The sequence below is a fragment of the Myzus persicae genome, unplaced genomic scaffold, assembly GCF_001856785.1.
Source record: "Myzus persicae strain clone G006 unplaced genomic scaffold, MPER_G0061.0, whole genome shotgun sequence".
NCBI lineage: Eukaryota > Metazoa > Arthropoda > Insecta > Hemiptera > Aphididae > Myzus > Myzus persicae.
In genome coordinates this window covers 819,308-834,675 of record NW_019103784.1, presented here as the reverse complement: position 1 = coordinate 834,675, position 15,368 = coordinate 819,308, and the positions used below count along the sequence as shown (strand labels likewise).

The window sequence follows — 15,368 nt, the reverse complement described above, 5'->3', positions numbered from 1 at the left end:
TACGATGTAATAATAATGTATTGTTCCGTTTTTAAATTGAATTTTTGTTCGTATATTGGAATTAACTACAGGCATCAACAATGTCCAAAAAGAAAATAATATTATTACCAATTCAAAGCCAACTTATAGAATGTGACTTTTTTTTCGTTTCGACGGTTTTCGTGGTATTTTGATATATTATACTATTTTTATGTTCACAAAGAAACGTCGCCGATATCCGTTTCGGGTCGTTTGCCTAGGGTTTGCGGGTTACACGACTTCATTTCGAGATTGCACTGGTACTGGTCGGCGTACGTCGCGGACCGTCGGTGTTCGTCGTGTGCCAAGCAGCACATTATCAGACCGGGTGGATGGTTGGCGCCGCCGTTGTTCATGGGGTGGGACGGCAGCTCTTGGTGACCAGTCATCAGCTTGGTCATGCCCGTGGTGATGTCGGCGTCCAGTGAGACTTCCGACAACGGGCCCGGGATGTTTAGGAACCGCTTCCACGCTGACCGGAACTGTGGAATAAAATTAAATCAATAACCGTATATTAGAATATCGCACCGTTTTAAAACGGTACAACAGTAATAAACCCGAGATAAAATCCAATATATATTTTTATATAAACCAAAAGTACCCGAATTTCGTTCAAACATTTATTTCTTACTTTTGGTGACGTGCCTTATCAATAATTACCTAATAGTTTCTGCACAAATTACTATATATATGCTTACAATATGGTTTACCACAGTTTATTGCCCTTTATTGGATATTTTATTATTTTCCCCAGAGTACCGACTTAAGAAAATTTATTTTTGAAAACTTTTACTCTAAAAAATATTTTCTTACATAAATAATTTTTTGGATTTAAGAATAATGTGACGGTCAATATCAGAACAACAAAAATTTAATAAAGGTTCTAGCATCTCTAACGGGCCATATGGTCTCATTTTGTTTCTCCTCCACCCACTTCCCGCAAACTGAACTTTAACACCAACAAAATGTGACAGTAATATTAATTTCCATCAAGTAAATTCCTACCTTTTCGAACTTTTTTACATAATTTAGCACTTTGCCTTTTACTTGTTATCTCAGATTTTAAAGTTTGTCCCAAAAACACGAATATAAATTGTTTTGTTTAATACTTAAAGTTATAGTAGTTATACGCTTATAAATGTCAGAAAAATCATATTTAATAAATATTCATTACATTAAATATGTTATTCATATGAACTAACTACACATACCTACTATGTATAACAATTATGTATGTACATTTCACCTATTACCTAATAAGCATATTCCTATATTATATAGGTAGGTACGATCAATAATATTTCGGATCCTGCAGCAGTGGCTGAAATTAAAGTAAACTGTCAATGGTGAATGTTTTCAGTGGTGGTTGAGGTGGAGCGTGATATACACCTTACACATATAGTATACGTATATAATGATGTGTTGTATTACGTTTTTTATTTCTAAAGATATGGCGTCAACGTCATATTTTTCTGTAGAGAAAATGTCTTATAATATGACTACTGACTTGTATATCACGCACAGGATAGGGTGTGGTGTTCTATACACTTAATAGACATCGGTCTACATAGAAATTACAAAGGAATGTTATGCTCTAACGAGTGCTGTTATATTATGTCCAGACGCGTGAAGTGAATCATGGTTGACAATTATTATTTAGAAGAGAAATCTCGTTGTTCGGGATCGTCCATATGAATGTGACAACTACAGCGTGTATGTATATATTTTTATTTTTATATTATATTATATTATATTATATTTTGAAAAATACGAATAATTAAAAAATTTGATCAAAATAATTATGATTGCAATTTATTCAAATATAATTTTGATAACGTAGATGATAACGTTAGTAAAATTATTTACCTTTTAATAGGAATATATAATTGAATTCTTGTGAAATGATCACTAAAAATTAGGGGAGGGTGGCAAGGAGTGTTTTTGTGTTCTTGTAAGGTCGATGTCATATAGCATTGTCCCACCAAGTCCTGTAAAATACAAGTCAAGGTACTTGTAAGTTGTTTTATTTCAACCATGTTCAAATCATACCTATGTAAAATTATATAGGTACCTTATAATATAATAGGTATATTTATATAATTATGTGTATAGTAAATAAAAATATATATTTGTTAACGCACGTATATGGAATAATATTATTTCAACTAAATATTATAGAACAATACGAAACATAAGTAAAAAACGTTTCCTTCTTAGTTAACAAAATAGATATTTATATTTTGTTTACATCGTTCAATGTCTTTGAAAATGTATTCTTGTATACAATTTGGTCATTGACACAATATGTTTTTCTTTAGGATCTGTATTGTTATCGTTGTACGAGTTTAAAATATAAGAAGGGATAGCATAGACCATTTGGCTCGATTGAATTTGCTCATAAGCACGTATGGATGATATTATGGACATTTTTTATACCAGCAAAATTATGTTATGGTGATAGCATAGCGTCATTTTCATCTATTACTGTTAATAATATATATACTGTACATTTTTTTTTATTGGGTGCTATATTAGCTATTTTAAGAAGTTACGGTATGGTTGTTGGAAACTCGTGTATGTCCGGTATGTGTGGCAAGGTTTTTGTCACTAAGAACCCAGGTGGTCACTCATCCACGAACTAGTGGCAATGGACGGTCGAGTACTCTCAATCACGTTACGTGACTGATTGCAGCAACCGGGTAACGCCAAGCCACTTTAAGATTATTTTATTAAATATTAAACTTTTAGGGATAAATAATTTACAAATAAAATAATATTTTATAATATAAATGTTACTAAATCAGTATACATGTCATTATAATGTCAGTCTTAGAATACATTGATTATATTCATAATTTGAAATTATTACAATTTATATTATACTGTCAAAGGCTAAAAACCGTATTTTTATATAAACTAAAATGTACTATATATCTAGCCACATATAAAATGAATAATAAAATCTAATTACTAATTTAGTAATTAGTGTAGCTTGGTAAATGTGCTTTATTGCATCCGTGTATCAAAATAGTTATATTCGTTATATTATACATCGCGATATTACAAATTACAATCAACGAGATTCTGGATGTGCTAAATATTAATAACTAATATTAAATAGTTAATTAAAAGATAACAGTTCTGTTATTAATAAAATCTTTTATTTAAGTTATAAATAGGACAGGAGCTTGTTGACTTCGTGCACTATATGCACTGTCGTTTACTAAAATATAGTAAGTTATTAAGTATACCAATAACCATTTTTATCATCGAAATGAAATTAATGGTATAATTAATATTAATGAATTAAAGTTTCTATATGTACCTATACGGCTAAGTAACATAACCTAAACTAAATATAAATTCTACGCATCAACGATATAGTGAAATAGGGGAGGTATATATACCAGTATATAGGTACTTAAATAGACTATGTATTTGACATTCTCACGTCTTACTTCCAATTTCTCGTTATCAAAAATATATATTTTTATTTGTGTATTGAGTAAATTTTAGTCTATGCTACTTTGGTTATTAATATATATTAAGACGTGTACTTAAAATGTTATTTATTCAGACTACAGTGACTAATCCGATGTTTCATATAGTATATTTGCTGTTAGATCTTATTCAACGTTTCATCGATTAGCAAAAATAATGAAATAACATAATATTGTTAGTTATTGTTAACTATTGTATAATAATTAATAATATTGACAACAATAACCTGCAATTGTAAATTACTAATAACAGAACGTCACGTCGGTCAGCAGAAATTATATATTTTATTCGTAGGTAATAATACATTGTGCTATAATTAAGTATAATTATTATAGCCCAGTATACTTTTCTAGGTATAATAATGTGAATTCGGTTGAAAATACAAAAAAAATAATACCTCAGCTTGTGATTTGTAAAAAAAAATAACTAGTTAAAAATATAAAATTATTACAAAATTTAAATATAATCTCGCCATACGATCAATAATTAATTATTAAATATCTAAAGTTTGTATTTGTATTATAAACAAAAACAAATATATTGGAAAATAAATAAAAATAAATATGTGGCGTGGAATGGTGCGGTGATGGTTGGCTTCAGTCATTAACATGTTCTGAAGTCAAGCATCCGCCTGTGTTCTTAGTTCTCAGATGGGTGACCACCCAGGTTTTTAGTGACAAATCTTCTCTACACATACACGTGTTCTAACCAATTGTACTCTCCCTCACAGTAATAAATACACTAAATAACCCTGGCTAATGACCTCAGATGTTGAAGCATTAACTCAATAGAAAAAAAATAAAAATATACACATTTTATAGGTACATATTATTAATCGTTGACATAACCACACTATACCTAGTACATATACCCCCCCCCATTTATTTCCAACTACATGCAACATGCTACATGCTTTACACATTGTTGATTAGTGATTAACGATTATTGAGTTGGGACAATTGAGAAATTACCGCCAGCTATGAATTATGATTTCGTGTTTACCTATGTGTGAAATTGGGAAACGTCACTAACGTGATTATTCTCTTCACAATATTTCCTTGGCTCATCGGTCCTTTAGACTCTACAGTTTAGAGTATTAACTATTTTTATTATTACTATTATTATTATCATTATTATTATTATTATTATCATCATCATCATTGTCATCAACCGGGTATGCTTTTTCTCGGATATTTTTTACCGAGGGTATTTTGTTCCGTTTTCCGGTTATATCTTTTAAATTCAAAACAAAATATTATGTTCTCATTCAACAATAATAATATCGGTATAGGTTGACGTAGCTTACCTGCGTATTGAGTCCAATGTATATAATTGGATTCCAGCATATGCTCGACTTGGCGCACAAAGCCGGTATTATGCTGACGACCGGACTGATATGAACGCCGCCAAATGCAATCATCAGAGCTAGCACTGAGTACGGCATCCACGCAGTTAAAAACGCCAATATCATCACGGCCACCATAATGGCTACCCTGCATTCTGCTTTGGTCGCTTGTCCGATGATTTTTTCAGCAGCTCTCTGTTGAACGTGAAATATTGTGATGTTATTGTCACGCTGATAACACGCAGGGAGTTTTTTAAGAACAATTTCAGGTTTTTTTAAAAAAAATTTTCTATAATATTACATTGTATGTATATATATCGACGAGGCCGAAAGAAGTGTGCATGATGACATTTGAATTTATAACGAAGCACCACCTTCAAAATGTTATTTTAAAATCAGATTTTATTCGATCGATTGATTGACGTTTACCTATTCAAATTGATCGTACCCAGTAGGTATTTCAGCATTTGATATCTGTATACATAGTTAGGTATATGGTATGCCAAAAAATAATTGAGGCTGCATCAATTTCGGTTTTTTTTTTTATTTCGTATATGCTATAGTATTATGATATAGTTCAGTTATTCAGTAATTGAGAGGAAATAATTCAAAGGAAATTACAGTAAACATATATTTTTTACTTTTAAGGCATAATTATTATAATGATCAATAGAAGTGCATAATTCAGTACTCGTATATAATTTGTGTTCCGATTGCAATACAGTTCATCGTCAAGAGCTGTAAAATTGTTGTTCATTCAACAATCACTTTTACCACGTCATGAAGTACTTTCTCCCATGTTTAATTAACTTTGAACGCCATGTCAATCGTAACTGTAAACTATACTTATTACTAAAATATATATGCTTATTATACCTATACATAGATACTGGTGTGTATTAGGTACACGTAATAGTTGTATCTAGTAGGGCCTAAGGGGATCAAGTCCCTCCCGAAACGTCAGACGATCATTTTTGTACCAGTGAAATAATCCTTCGTGATGACATTAATTTTTTTATTTTATTGAAGTCCCGTCCCTCCCAGGGAAATAAATCCTGGCACTATGGTACTGTAGAACTAGACCCCAATACCTATAATATTGGTAGTTCTGAAATTATAAACAACTTATCAGGAAGGTTTATTTGTATACATAAATTTATTGTATGTATGGTTATATTTTTTCCTCTCATAATTATATCCGTAACGTTTAATATACCACGATTCGATAACCGACTCAACTCGGGGCACGCTTTTTACATGACCATTCTTTTTTAGTATCCGTGATTAAATTTATGAGTTAATAATTTAATTATATTCTTGGTATTTCATCGTACACGAGTTCATTACTAATGAGATTGTTAGTATTAAGAGTATATTATAGATTTAGTAGTAAATAAAGTAGTTAATAGTTATTATGATCACACGGCGTTCTGGGTAGATTATTTAGCTGCATTGCTGTCATAGGTCTGTTTCCCGGTATTTTATACAATATAATAAAATAATATTATGATTTATGACGTTGTGTATAATATTATTTTAGATAGGGAAAATTAAGTTTGCTTATAAAATTAATAACTAGGAAAAAATTCAAACTACCTATATATTTATAATTACGACTATAATATCATATAATATTTAAATATATAATTTTCATAAAAAAAATCTTTACATTTTACCTTTCTTACTGTAACGACGAGGCTCACATACGAATAGATAATCACTGTAACTGGTAGAAATAGTCCAAAAACAAATATGTATATAACATAATTGCTATGCTCACCACTCTCCCAGTCGATTGAACAACTAGAAAATATTGTTTAACTTTACTAAACCGAAAAGTGACAAACTAGACTGCTTGATTAACAATTTTACAATCATTGTCTATCGTAAAAATTACTAACACAAATCAAAACATTTTTATAGATAATTTATAGTTTTAAAAATCAAAATGTTTTATAAACAATTGTTCTTAGGTTTTCACTTTTTTAAATTACACCGTACATATTTTTTAGTTTCATGAAATAAAAATGAATAATTTTTTTAAGACTTATACTTTTATAGATAACGAGTGTTAGATGTTAAAAATTACCCCGTGTTTAATATAAATTATAATATACCTAAGCTACACTGTTAATTTATAAGATAATATTTCATATTTCATATTTTATAAGCACAATGATGAAAATAGACGATAATAGTAAAAATGCTTATACATTACGTGACTAAAACTGATTTAAGAATAATACTATTGAGTATATTACATGGAATGTACTTATAGTATGATTTTTGATACTCCTTAACGATAATATTGTGGTGTACTATTTTATTTGCAATACGTAAAAAATCCGAATTTAAACTGACTTTTGAAAAGATATACTTGAATGTGTTGAAATATTGTTCTAAATAAATTTCTCTAGGTTAATAAATAATATGATTTCGTGACCAATTGCCACCCGCCAATTTCATACCACAGCACTTACTGTTTACTATATTATATTTTATAAAAGTAAAATATTTTAGAAACGTTGTTTCTTGCCGATCGAAAATTCGTTGTCGAGAAGTGAATAGAAATTAGGATCCCTAAAAATGTGAACTTATTTGAACACTATTGTATTTTTACGAACTTGTCTGAAAAAAATGAAACTCAGATATGTCGTTAATTTCGTTACTTTTTCCTGTAACCTGTTGCAATAATATACAAGCATAGATTAATACCATTGAGATTAGGATTTAATGGGTTAAAGCCCTCCGGGGGCAATCATCTTCGGTTTTCTGTAAATATTTTTTTTGTCACGAGTTATGTCATTGTCAGATTCAGTATTACCTGATGTTTGCAGATTCGTTGACGTAACGATTCCACCCGAACAACGGAGGTCCTGTTACAGCAAACGCATATATCCATATTCCAGCTATTGCGTATATTGCAGTTTCCTTGGTCAATCTGGTGCTGCTGAACGGATACCGTATCATTAAATACCGATCGTATGCCAACACTGTCAAGGTCGTAATTGACGCTATTCCTGATGAAAAAAAAAATGTGAAATAATAAGTAAACCCGGCAGTTTGTGAGGTGAGTGGATTTCTTAATTCTTAGTTTATTGATTCTATTATTCATTGATTTAACTATAGTTTTTAGCGAATGATATTTCGTTTCACTATTATTTATGAAAACATTAATATCGATCAATTATTATTGTTTTTAGTAAAGGTTTTGGTAGTTTTCCTCTTTTTGCAGTGCATGCAATTTAAAACGTATATACTGTTTGTAATAATTATAATATTAAACATGAATATAGACTAAAAAAAGATAAATAATTATAATATTTTTAATGCCTATACTTTAAAAGTAACAAATAAACTAGTTAAGATCAAACGAAAATTATAAGTTTAAGGTAAATTTATTCTAGGGTTCCACTCTTTATATTATTCATTTAATTATTTTAATTAGATTTTTGTTTGGCAGTAAAATCTTCTTCTATATATAAACGTTAATTAAATCAAGTCACATTTAATTAACGTATATGTCAATACAATCTGCAATAACAACGCTAAAAACATTAATAACATTTAGTTCAAGAAATTGGGATTTTAAGAGATCCGTATTACATTTTTATGTCAGTCCAATTTGTGATAAATAACCAATTTGTTTTCATTTTATTAGAAGTTTTAAAACATTTACATAAAGAAATCATTATTTATACTAAGTACGTATTCAGTTTTAGTTGACAATTTCATAAAAATAAAATATTTACCCATGTACTACAAACAACATACGCAATAAAAGTTCATATTCCGATGAATATAAATAATACATAATATTTGCTACACAATAACTTTAAATTTAATTAAGTGAACCGCATAAAGAAAATTCAGAGAAGAGTGAAAAGCTAAGAAATTTAATTCTCAACTAAAACTTAAAGAAAATATTGTTAGGTCAATGCTGTAAATCACGTAGGTACAGCTTGTTGATTGTTGCTATGCAGGCCCCCATTTAACGATTTTAGGACTAAGTACATAATTCAATAATATGTGGACTTTTAAAATCCACCGACAACAAAATTAACTAGTCATAACTAGAGGGAAATATTATACACACAAAATAAAAATAATAATTAGGTATCTTAATAAAACATGCAGATAGGTAGGTACTTAATATTATTGAAACGCATAAATCATTATTTTGTTAATATTATTAATGATTTTCTAATACTGTGACAATTTTTTTTAACAGATCTAAAAGTAGACATTAAATGTATATATATTTTTTAATACTGTTTTTTGATTAATTTAAGAGATTATGTACCTAGTGGTTATGTATAATATACATTATATAGGCTACTCATATAAGTTATGGATTTACTCAAATATTTTTTTGTTATTGTTTAATAATTTTAGAATATTTCAAAATATTTTTAGATTTTTAGAGTAGCGACGAATGTATTGATTTTACAATAGTGTGTGTTTTTTATGTGTTTATACAGGATACGTATAGTAGAAAGAATGCTTCAATCTTTAAATTTTAGTGTAGATTTTGATAGAAAATTGGATCAAGTTGATACTTTTGACTGGTCAAAATTAAAGTTCTCAGTATTTTTCAACATATTCTGGAAAAACAAAAATTGGATTCACTGAGAGAAATATTTAAAACATGTTTTGAGATTTTGGAACAAATTGACCAGTATAATTTGAATCACGTATATTGGGCGAGTGTATACTATTGAACATTGTATTTTTAATTGACACCCGCTATATTATTGATTTTATTGAGTCATGTGCTGAAGTAAACAAAAAATAGTTTCCTGTATAAATAATATAGTACTAATAGTCAATTATTTACAAACACTCAAGTTTGGGGAAGAGTATAGTATTGGCGTAACTGGAGATTTCCTTCGTTATAACGGAGCACTATATATACGTATATACTGTGCGTTTATGTAAGTATTAGAGTAGGTACTAGACAACAACATTTGGGTTGAAACAACAGTATACTTCCGTGTGAATTTCCTATGCAATCACACCTGCCAAATTTGTGCGAAGTTTATTCTTTAATGTGCACTTACTGATGTACCTTTGGTTTACAAACCAAATCGAGTTCATATCGTACTTATGAAAAATAAACACATCTTACAGCATTCATTCACGTGAGGTGTATTATTTTATTTATTGAAATTTCTATTTGTAAGAACGGTATGATAAAAGTGAACTGACATCGTGTGACACTATGACGTCTTACGCCAACAATACATCAAAACCTCCGAGTTGTCCAAAGACCGAAACATTTTTCTCTTCATTGTTTCTCATTGTTTTGGCATTTTCATGCCCGAAAGTTTTTCAATAGTGCATGATGGAATTACGTGGTTTATGAAAAAAAATGTCTCACTTACGGTTACGATGGGCATAAAAATCAAATTACTTCGTATGGGTGCACACTGCACACAGTACAGACTACGGTGACATAATCATCATCAAATATTTTTATTTATTTTTATAGATATATTTTTAATTTTTTATAGAAACACTAAAATGTTTTTATGTTTTATCTTTGTTTTGTACATTAAAAAAAAAAACTTTTTTCCATTTGAACGTCTTGTAAAGCTTTGCAGAGTTAAATTTATTGCATTTGATGTGTTCAGTAAGTGCAAACTATTTTTCGATGGTATTTCGAAAATGTTGAAATAAGTTATGGAGAGATGTACCGTCGTAAATAATTTACCTATGACAAATAATCATTAATATTATTATCCAATTCCACTTCAAAATGGCACAGTATTTAAAACGAATATATTTATTCTGACTCTTAACTGACTTAACCGAATTATGAGTGCTCTAATGCCTCGAGGTTATTGCAAATGGCCGATTGAAGTCTCTAGTTTTAATGATATGATAAACTTATAGCTGCAACAGTGTAGTGTTAACAACTTAACAATTATTTAGGTGTTATCGTTGGAACACAGTAGTAAACTGCTAGAAGATTATACTGCAAAGAAAGCGTGTGGTGTTGGGCACTATCGTCAGTCGTTTAGTGTTACTCAACTCGGTGATAGGTAATTAATTAATTAATTGAATCGTTAGTTAAACACATTGTGTAGACTTACACAGTTAATAATTATGTATTATGAACTTATTTTATTAAAGTTTAGCAGCATTATCAAGGACCAGAAATTATGTCGTCAATAAGACCTATAGTTTGTATACTATTTAAAATTATTAGGGCAGGAATTAAGAAAAGCAACATCACGCCCGACAGATATATTAATAATCTGAAGTATTAGAACAAAGATTACAAACACCTAGATAGTTAAGGTTATATAGTATTCCTCAGCTATAATATACGATAGTATATAATACATATTTAGCCTAATATTTAATATATTATATTAGTCTTTTAGCGTAGGTGTTCTTTCACATAAAAGTGTTGTAGTTCATATTTTATTTGAAATTCTTTACCCAACTCATCTATTTGGTACTCTCATACCCGTAAAGATAAGGAACTTCGTAAATTACGCATATTCCTTTTATCTTCAAGAAATATGTAATATGTGCATTGTGCACACATAAAGTAAAGAGTAAAAAGAAAAATTTAATAGTGGCAGTATTGCAGATTGTATGAAATTTATTTGCAACATAAAGATACTTATTTGGGATAGATCGGAAAAAAATCGTGGGACCATGTTTGCAAAACAGTTTTTGAAATTTTTGAAATATGAATATAACACACAAACCTATATTGAGCATTGAATATAATTTCCATTGAAAGAAACAATAATTTTTATTCTTCATAGCTACGTACAATTTAACGATTAATTTAATACTATTTAATATTAATATTTTATATTATATACTATTTGTCATTTTAGGAACGATTTTCAAATCGAAAATTGTTTGTGTTGTAAGTATGCATTTAATGTGTATTCTATTGACATTTGTGCAAACCAAGTATTAATATCGGTGTAATTACTAAAAAAAATGCGTTGATAATTAATAATTACCAAATAATGCCATAAAAAACCCATAGATAACACATATGGTTTGACCGAAAATCCAGCCTTTGGTGATAGCAGCGGCCAAGGTAACTGGGTTTCCCAGTACAGATACGGCTAAGTCGGATGTCGCTAAGTTGAATATTATCACGTTTTGAGGGGTCCATAGCTAAATAAAAAAATAATTTTAAAATTAATCGAGTTTTGATAATAATGCACCTAATAAACAATTGAGTATTTTGAGTTAATCATTTAATGTATACAATATATGCATTATACATGTTACACTAAACTTTTGGCATTGCATTTTATAGGATCAACTGTTCAAGATATAAATCATTTTGATGGCACGATGTTACGATATGTCAAAGAGTTATTATGGACAGGTTGATGCGTAAATCTACAAGTGAACACTCACCCGGGAACAAACTTAAATGGACACAGTTAACAACTAATCATGTTTGGTAACTGCAGACGATCACCCACATCATGCCATCATTATTCATGTGATTTTGAAGGTGAAATATCATTAAATATTGCAAGGGATAATTTTAAATTGGTATTCAATTAAAGTGTTTGTACTTACCTCCTACTACTTCGTTTGTTTTAAAACACATAAATAGAGAAAGTTATAGACTATCATCAGAACATTTAATATTAATAGTAATTTAATACGAAGTTGTAGGTAATTGAAACTTAATTACATTAATTAAGGGTTGTGAATACGGAAAGTCCAAGGAACGTTGCCTTGTATAACCAAAGTTTTGGATAACCTTGAGTTGGGTCCCTAACTTCAAAAATAGCATGAATTAGGTCCGGGCGTATTTTATCGAGTTCATGAGTTGGGTCCCGATATATTTGATCAAGTGCATGAGTTGGGTTCCGATATATTTTATCGAATTCCTACATGAGTTTGACCCAGCCTATTAGTGGAACTCAGAAGACACTACTTGGAGGTTGGCTAGAAAGTCTTCCAAAAATGTTGATGTTTGTTACGTAAGAACCACTGTCCGATGTAAAAATTATTAAAATATTAAAATTATTATTCAATTAGTATTTTTTTTAATTTTTTTTTTGTTACCTTTATTTGTACCCATAAAATTATTTTAAAATTAGCTTTTAATTTTTTTTTTCTTCTAATCGTTAATAGTTTAAACTAGGGAAGAAATTTAAAACACAACTCCAAAGTGAATTGTAAATTTTACCCTGAATTCCAAGGAAAATTTCTATTAAAACAAAAATGTTGGAGTGTGCTGCACAGAAACTAGCATTTAATTTTGCATGAAAACCATCGCAGCTATTTGTGGTGCGATTTGTGGTCGTTGAAAATTCAGCCCAAATATTTGGAAGAAATTATGCATCTTGCTCAATATATGTTCCTGGACCAAAATCGAGTATTATTAAATATTATCATGGACCCAATTCGAGTATTATTAAGTAATACCGTGGACACAACTCATGTTTATTATAAGCGATCAAATATCTCGGGACCCAACTCATGTTTTCCCAATGTTCTAAGTATATTATTAGTGCATAAAATATATCAAATACATCATTATAATATACTTCAATATAATGGTGCATTTTGATCGGGTGCTTTTTGATTAGACTAATTGCATTAATTACCCGCGGATCCCTAATCATAATGAAAATGACGCAGGTGTTGAAGAGAAATCCAACTATTCCGATAATACTCAGTACGATGGCAGCACCTAGGTAGATGGAATCTGAAATGTGCTGTGGCTGAGCGTATTCTCCGTTCATAAGGACACATCATAAGACCACATTGAATGTTTGACATCAACGTATTTGGTTTTCAACAGCACCTAAAAAAATAAGTATAAACTATATCAATACCTAACGGCTAACAGTAATTGACTGTTGTGAAATAGTCCATATAATAGGTATAAATATTCCATAAAATATAATATTAAAATTTTATTTTATTTTAAGNAAACAAATAAAGTAAGTATTATAATATATTAGAAATTTCAATATTTGTCTGTTTGAACGATTATATCCTGGGTTTACCCGTTGAATAAAAAAATAAAAAATAAATGTTATTCTCCTTTACGAAAAATGATTTTGAATGGGTGGTCCAGGGGTATGGGCTCCCCCAACCACAGACGCCAATGTATTCATCATTTTAATAATTCGTTCATACGATAATGAAGAGCGCTCCTGAACGAGACTCTTCGCCCGTCGGTCGGCCGCCGACTACGATGTGTAGTGGGCGTGGCTTAACCGCCGCGTGCTTGCGCATCGCGAAAACACTTAACAGCGCATTCTCTTAGCCGTTCTATGCGTTTCACATTGGGTATCACGTCCTCTTAAGCAGCAACGACATGCACGTTATGAAATGAAAAAAAAAAGATTACAGTGGACTAGAAACATTAATTTATGGGAGTGGATAAGGTATCGTTTGTAATTATTTACAACTTATTAAACATTCACGAATGTATAATAAAATCTCAAAATTATAATGCAAGTTGTGTGATAAATTTTTTTTTTTTGCTTTATATATTAAGTTCCATTATTAAAATATGAGATCCACTGGTGACGGAAAAGTAACAGGCAGTAGTTTTCAACGTCGAAAACGATAATTAGTATAATTATATTTAAAGTATGACATTTTAAACGACGTTAGATTTAGCAAAAAATGGTAAAGAAATTGTATACATGGGCAGCTCGGTAGGTAAAAATGGTAAAGAAATGGTATATATGGGCAGCTCGGGTACCTACTATAATATTCTACATGTCTGTCAACAAAATATGCTGGGGAAACAAAAAAATAAAGCTTGTGTGAAGCTGCATGTAGTAATAATCATATAATAAAGCCATATATGTAGGTAATCCATACTCTTTACTCTATACAATTTATTGTTTGAATTATATATTATGACATATAATAGTATATTAGCTATAATATAAGTTTATATCGATCAATTATTTGCACACTACGGTATAGGAAATATGAACTATGAATATTATTGGACGAATAAGTTAATAAATTAATAAATTAAAAATATCAATTTTTAAAGTACAAAATGATTATACAATATTTACAGCGTTTAATTATATTTTATGCTACAATGGCACATCTTTTAACATTCAATTAAAAATAAATAAATACACTACATAAAAGAAGATAATTGGTAAGGATATTATGAATGTTTGAAGTAGTGATGATAGTGATCGGTAGTTCTTACTTCTTCCAAACAGTTCAAGAAAGTAGAAAAGATCAACGATGAATAATTAAAATGAGCCTTCACAATCTTCTGAACAAGTTGACGCGTGGGAGACAAAAGCCATCTCATTCAAATTAATTGGACATTTGGAAAAAAAATTTGGTACTGTATGGTCAATACATTGAGTATAATTGAATTATTAACTTTTCAACAAATAATACTGATATTATTATATTAATAGGTGATTAGATACATCATTTTTATACGTACGATAAGCTATAGGGAAAAATTACTTTGAACATTTTTTCTTTTGTAATTAACGATAAAAAAGTAAAA

At 29.6% G+C, this 15,368-nt stretch overlaps 1 protein-coding gene across 1 annotated transcript in view; it reads right to left on the bottom strand.

Annotated features, from left to right (window-relative positions):
• LOC111035295 (rhodopsin-like) overlaps positions 1 to 15,368 on the bottom strand; it is a 48,282-nt gene continuing 32,914 nt past the window's right edge. Inside the window, exons 2-7 of the mRNA XM_022316848.1 lie at positions 13,471 to 13,670; positions 11,854 to 12,013; positions 7,689 to 7,884; positions 6,541 to 6,667; positions 4,826 to 5,059; positions 1 to 500 (exon numbers count right to left, since the gene is read on the bottom strand). Of these exons, the coding sequence (XP_022172540.1) occupies positions 195 to 500; positions 4,826 to 5,059; positions 6,541 to 6,667; positions 7,689 to 7,884; positions 11,854 to 12,013; positions 13,471 to 13,608 (1,161 nt within the window). The 5' untranslated portion in view covers positions 13,609 to 13,670 and the 3' untranslated portion in view covers positions 1 to 194. The remainder of the gene's footprint in view (positions 501 to 4,825; positions 5,060 to 6,540; positions 6,668 to 7,688; positions 7,885 to 11,853; positions 12,014 to 13,470; positions 13,671 to 15,368) is intronic.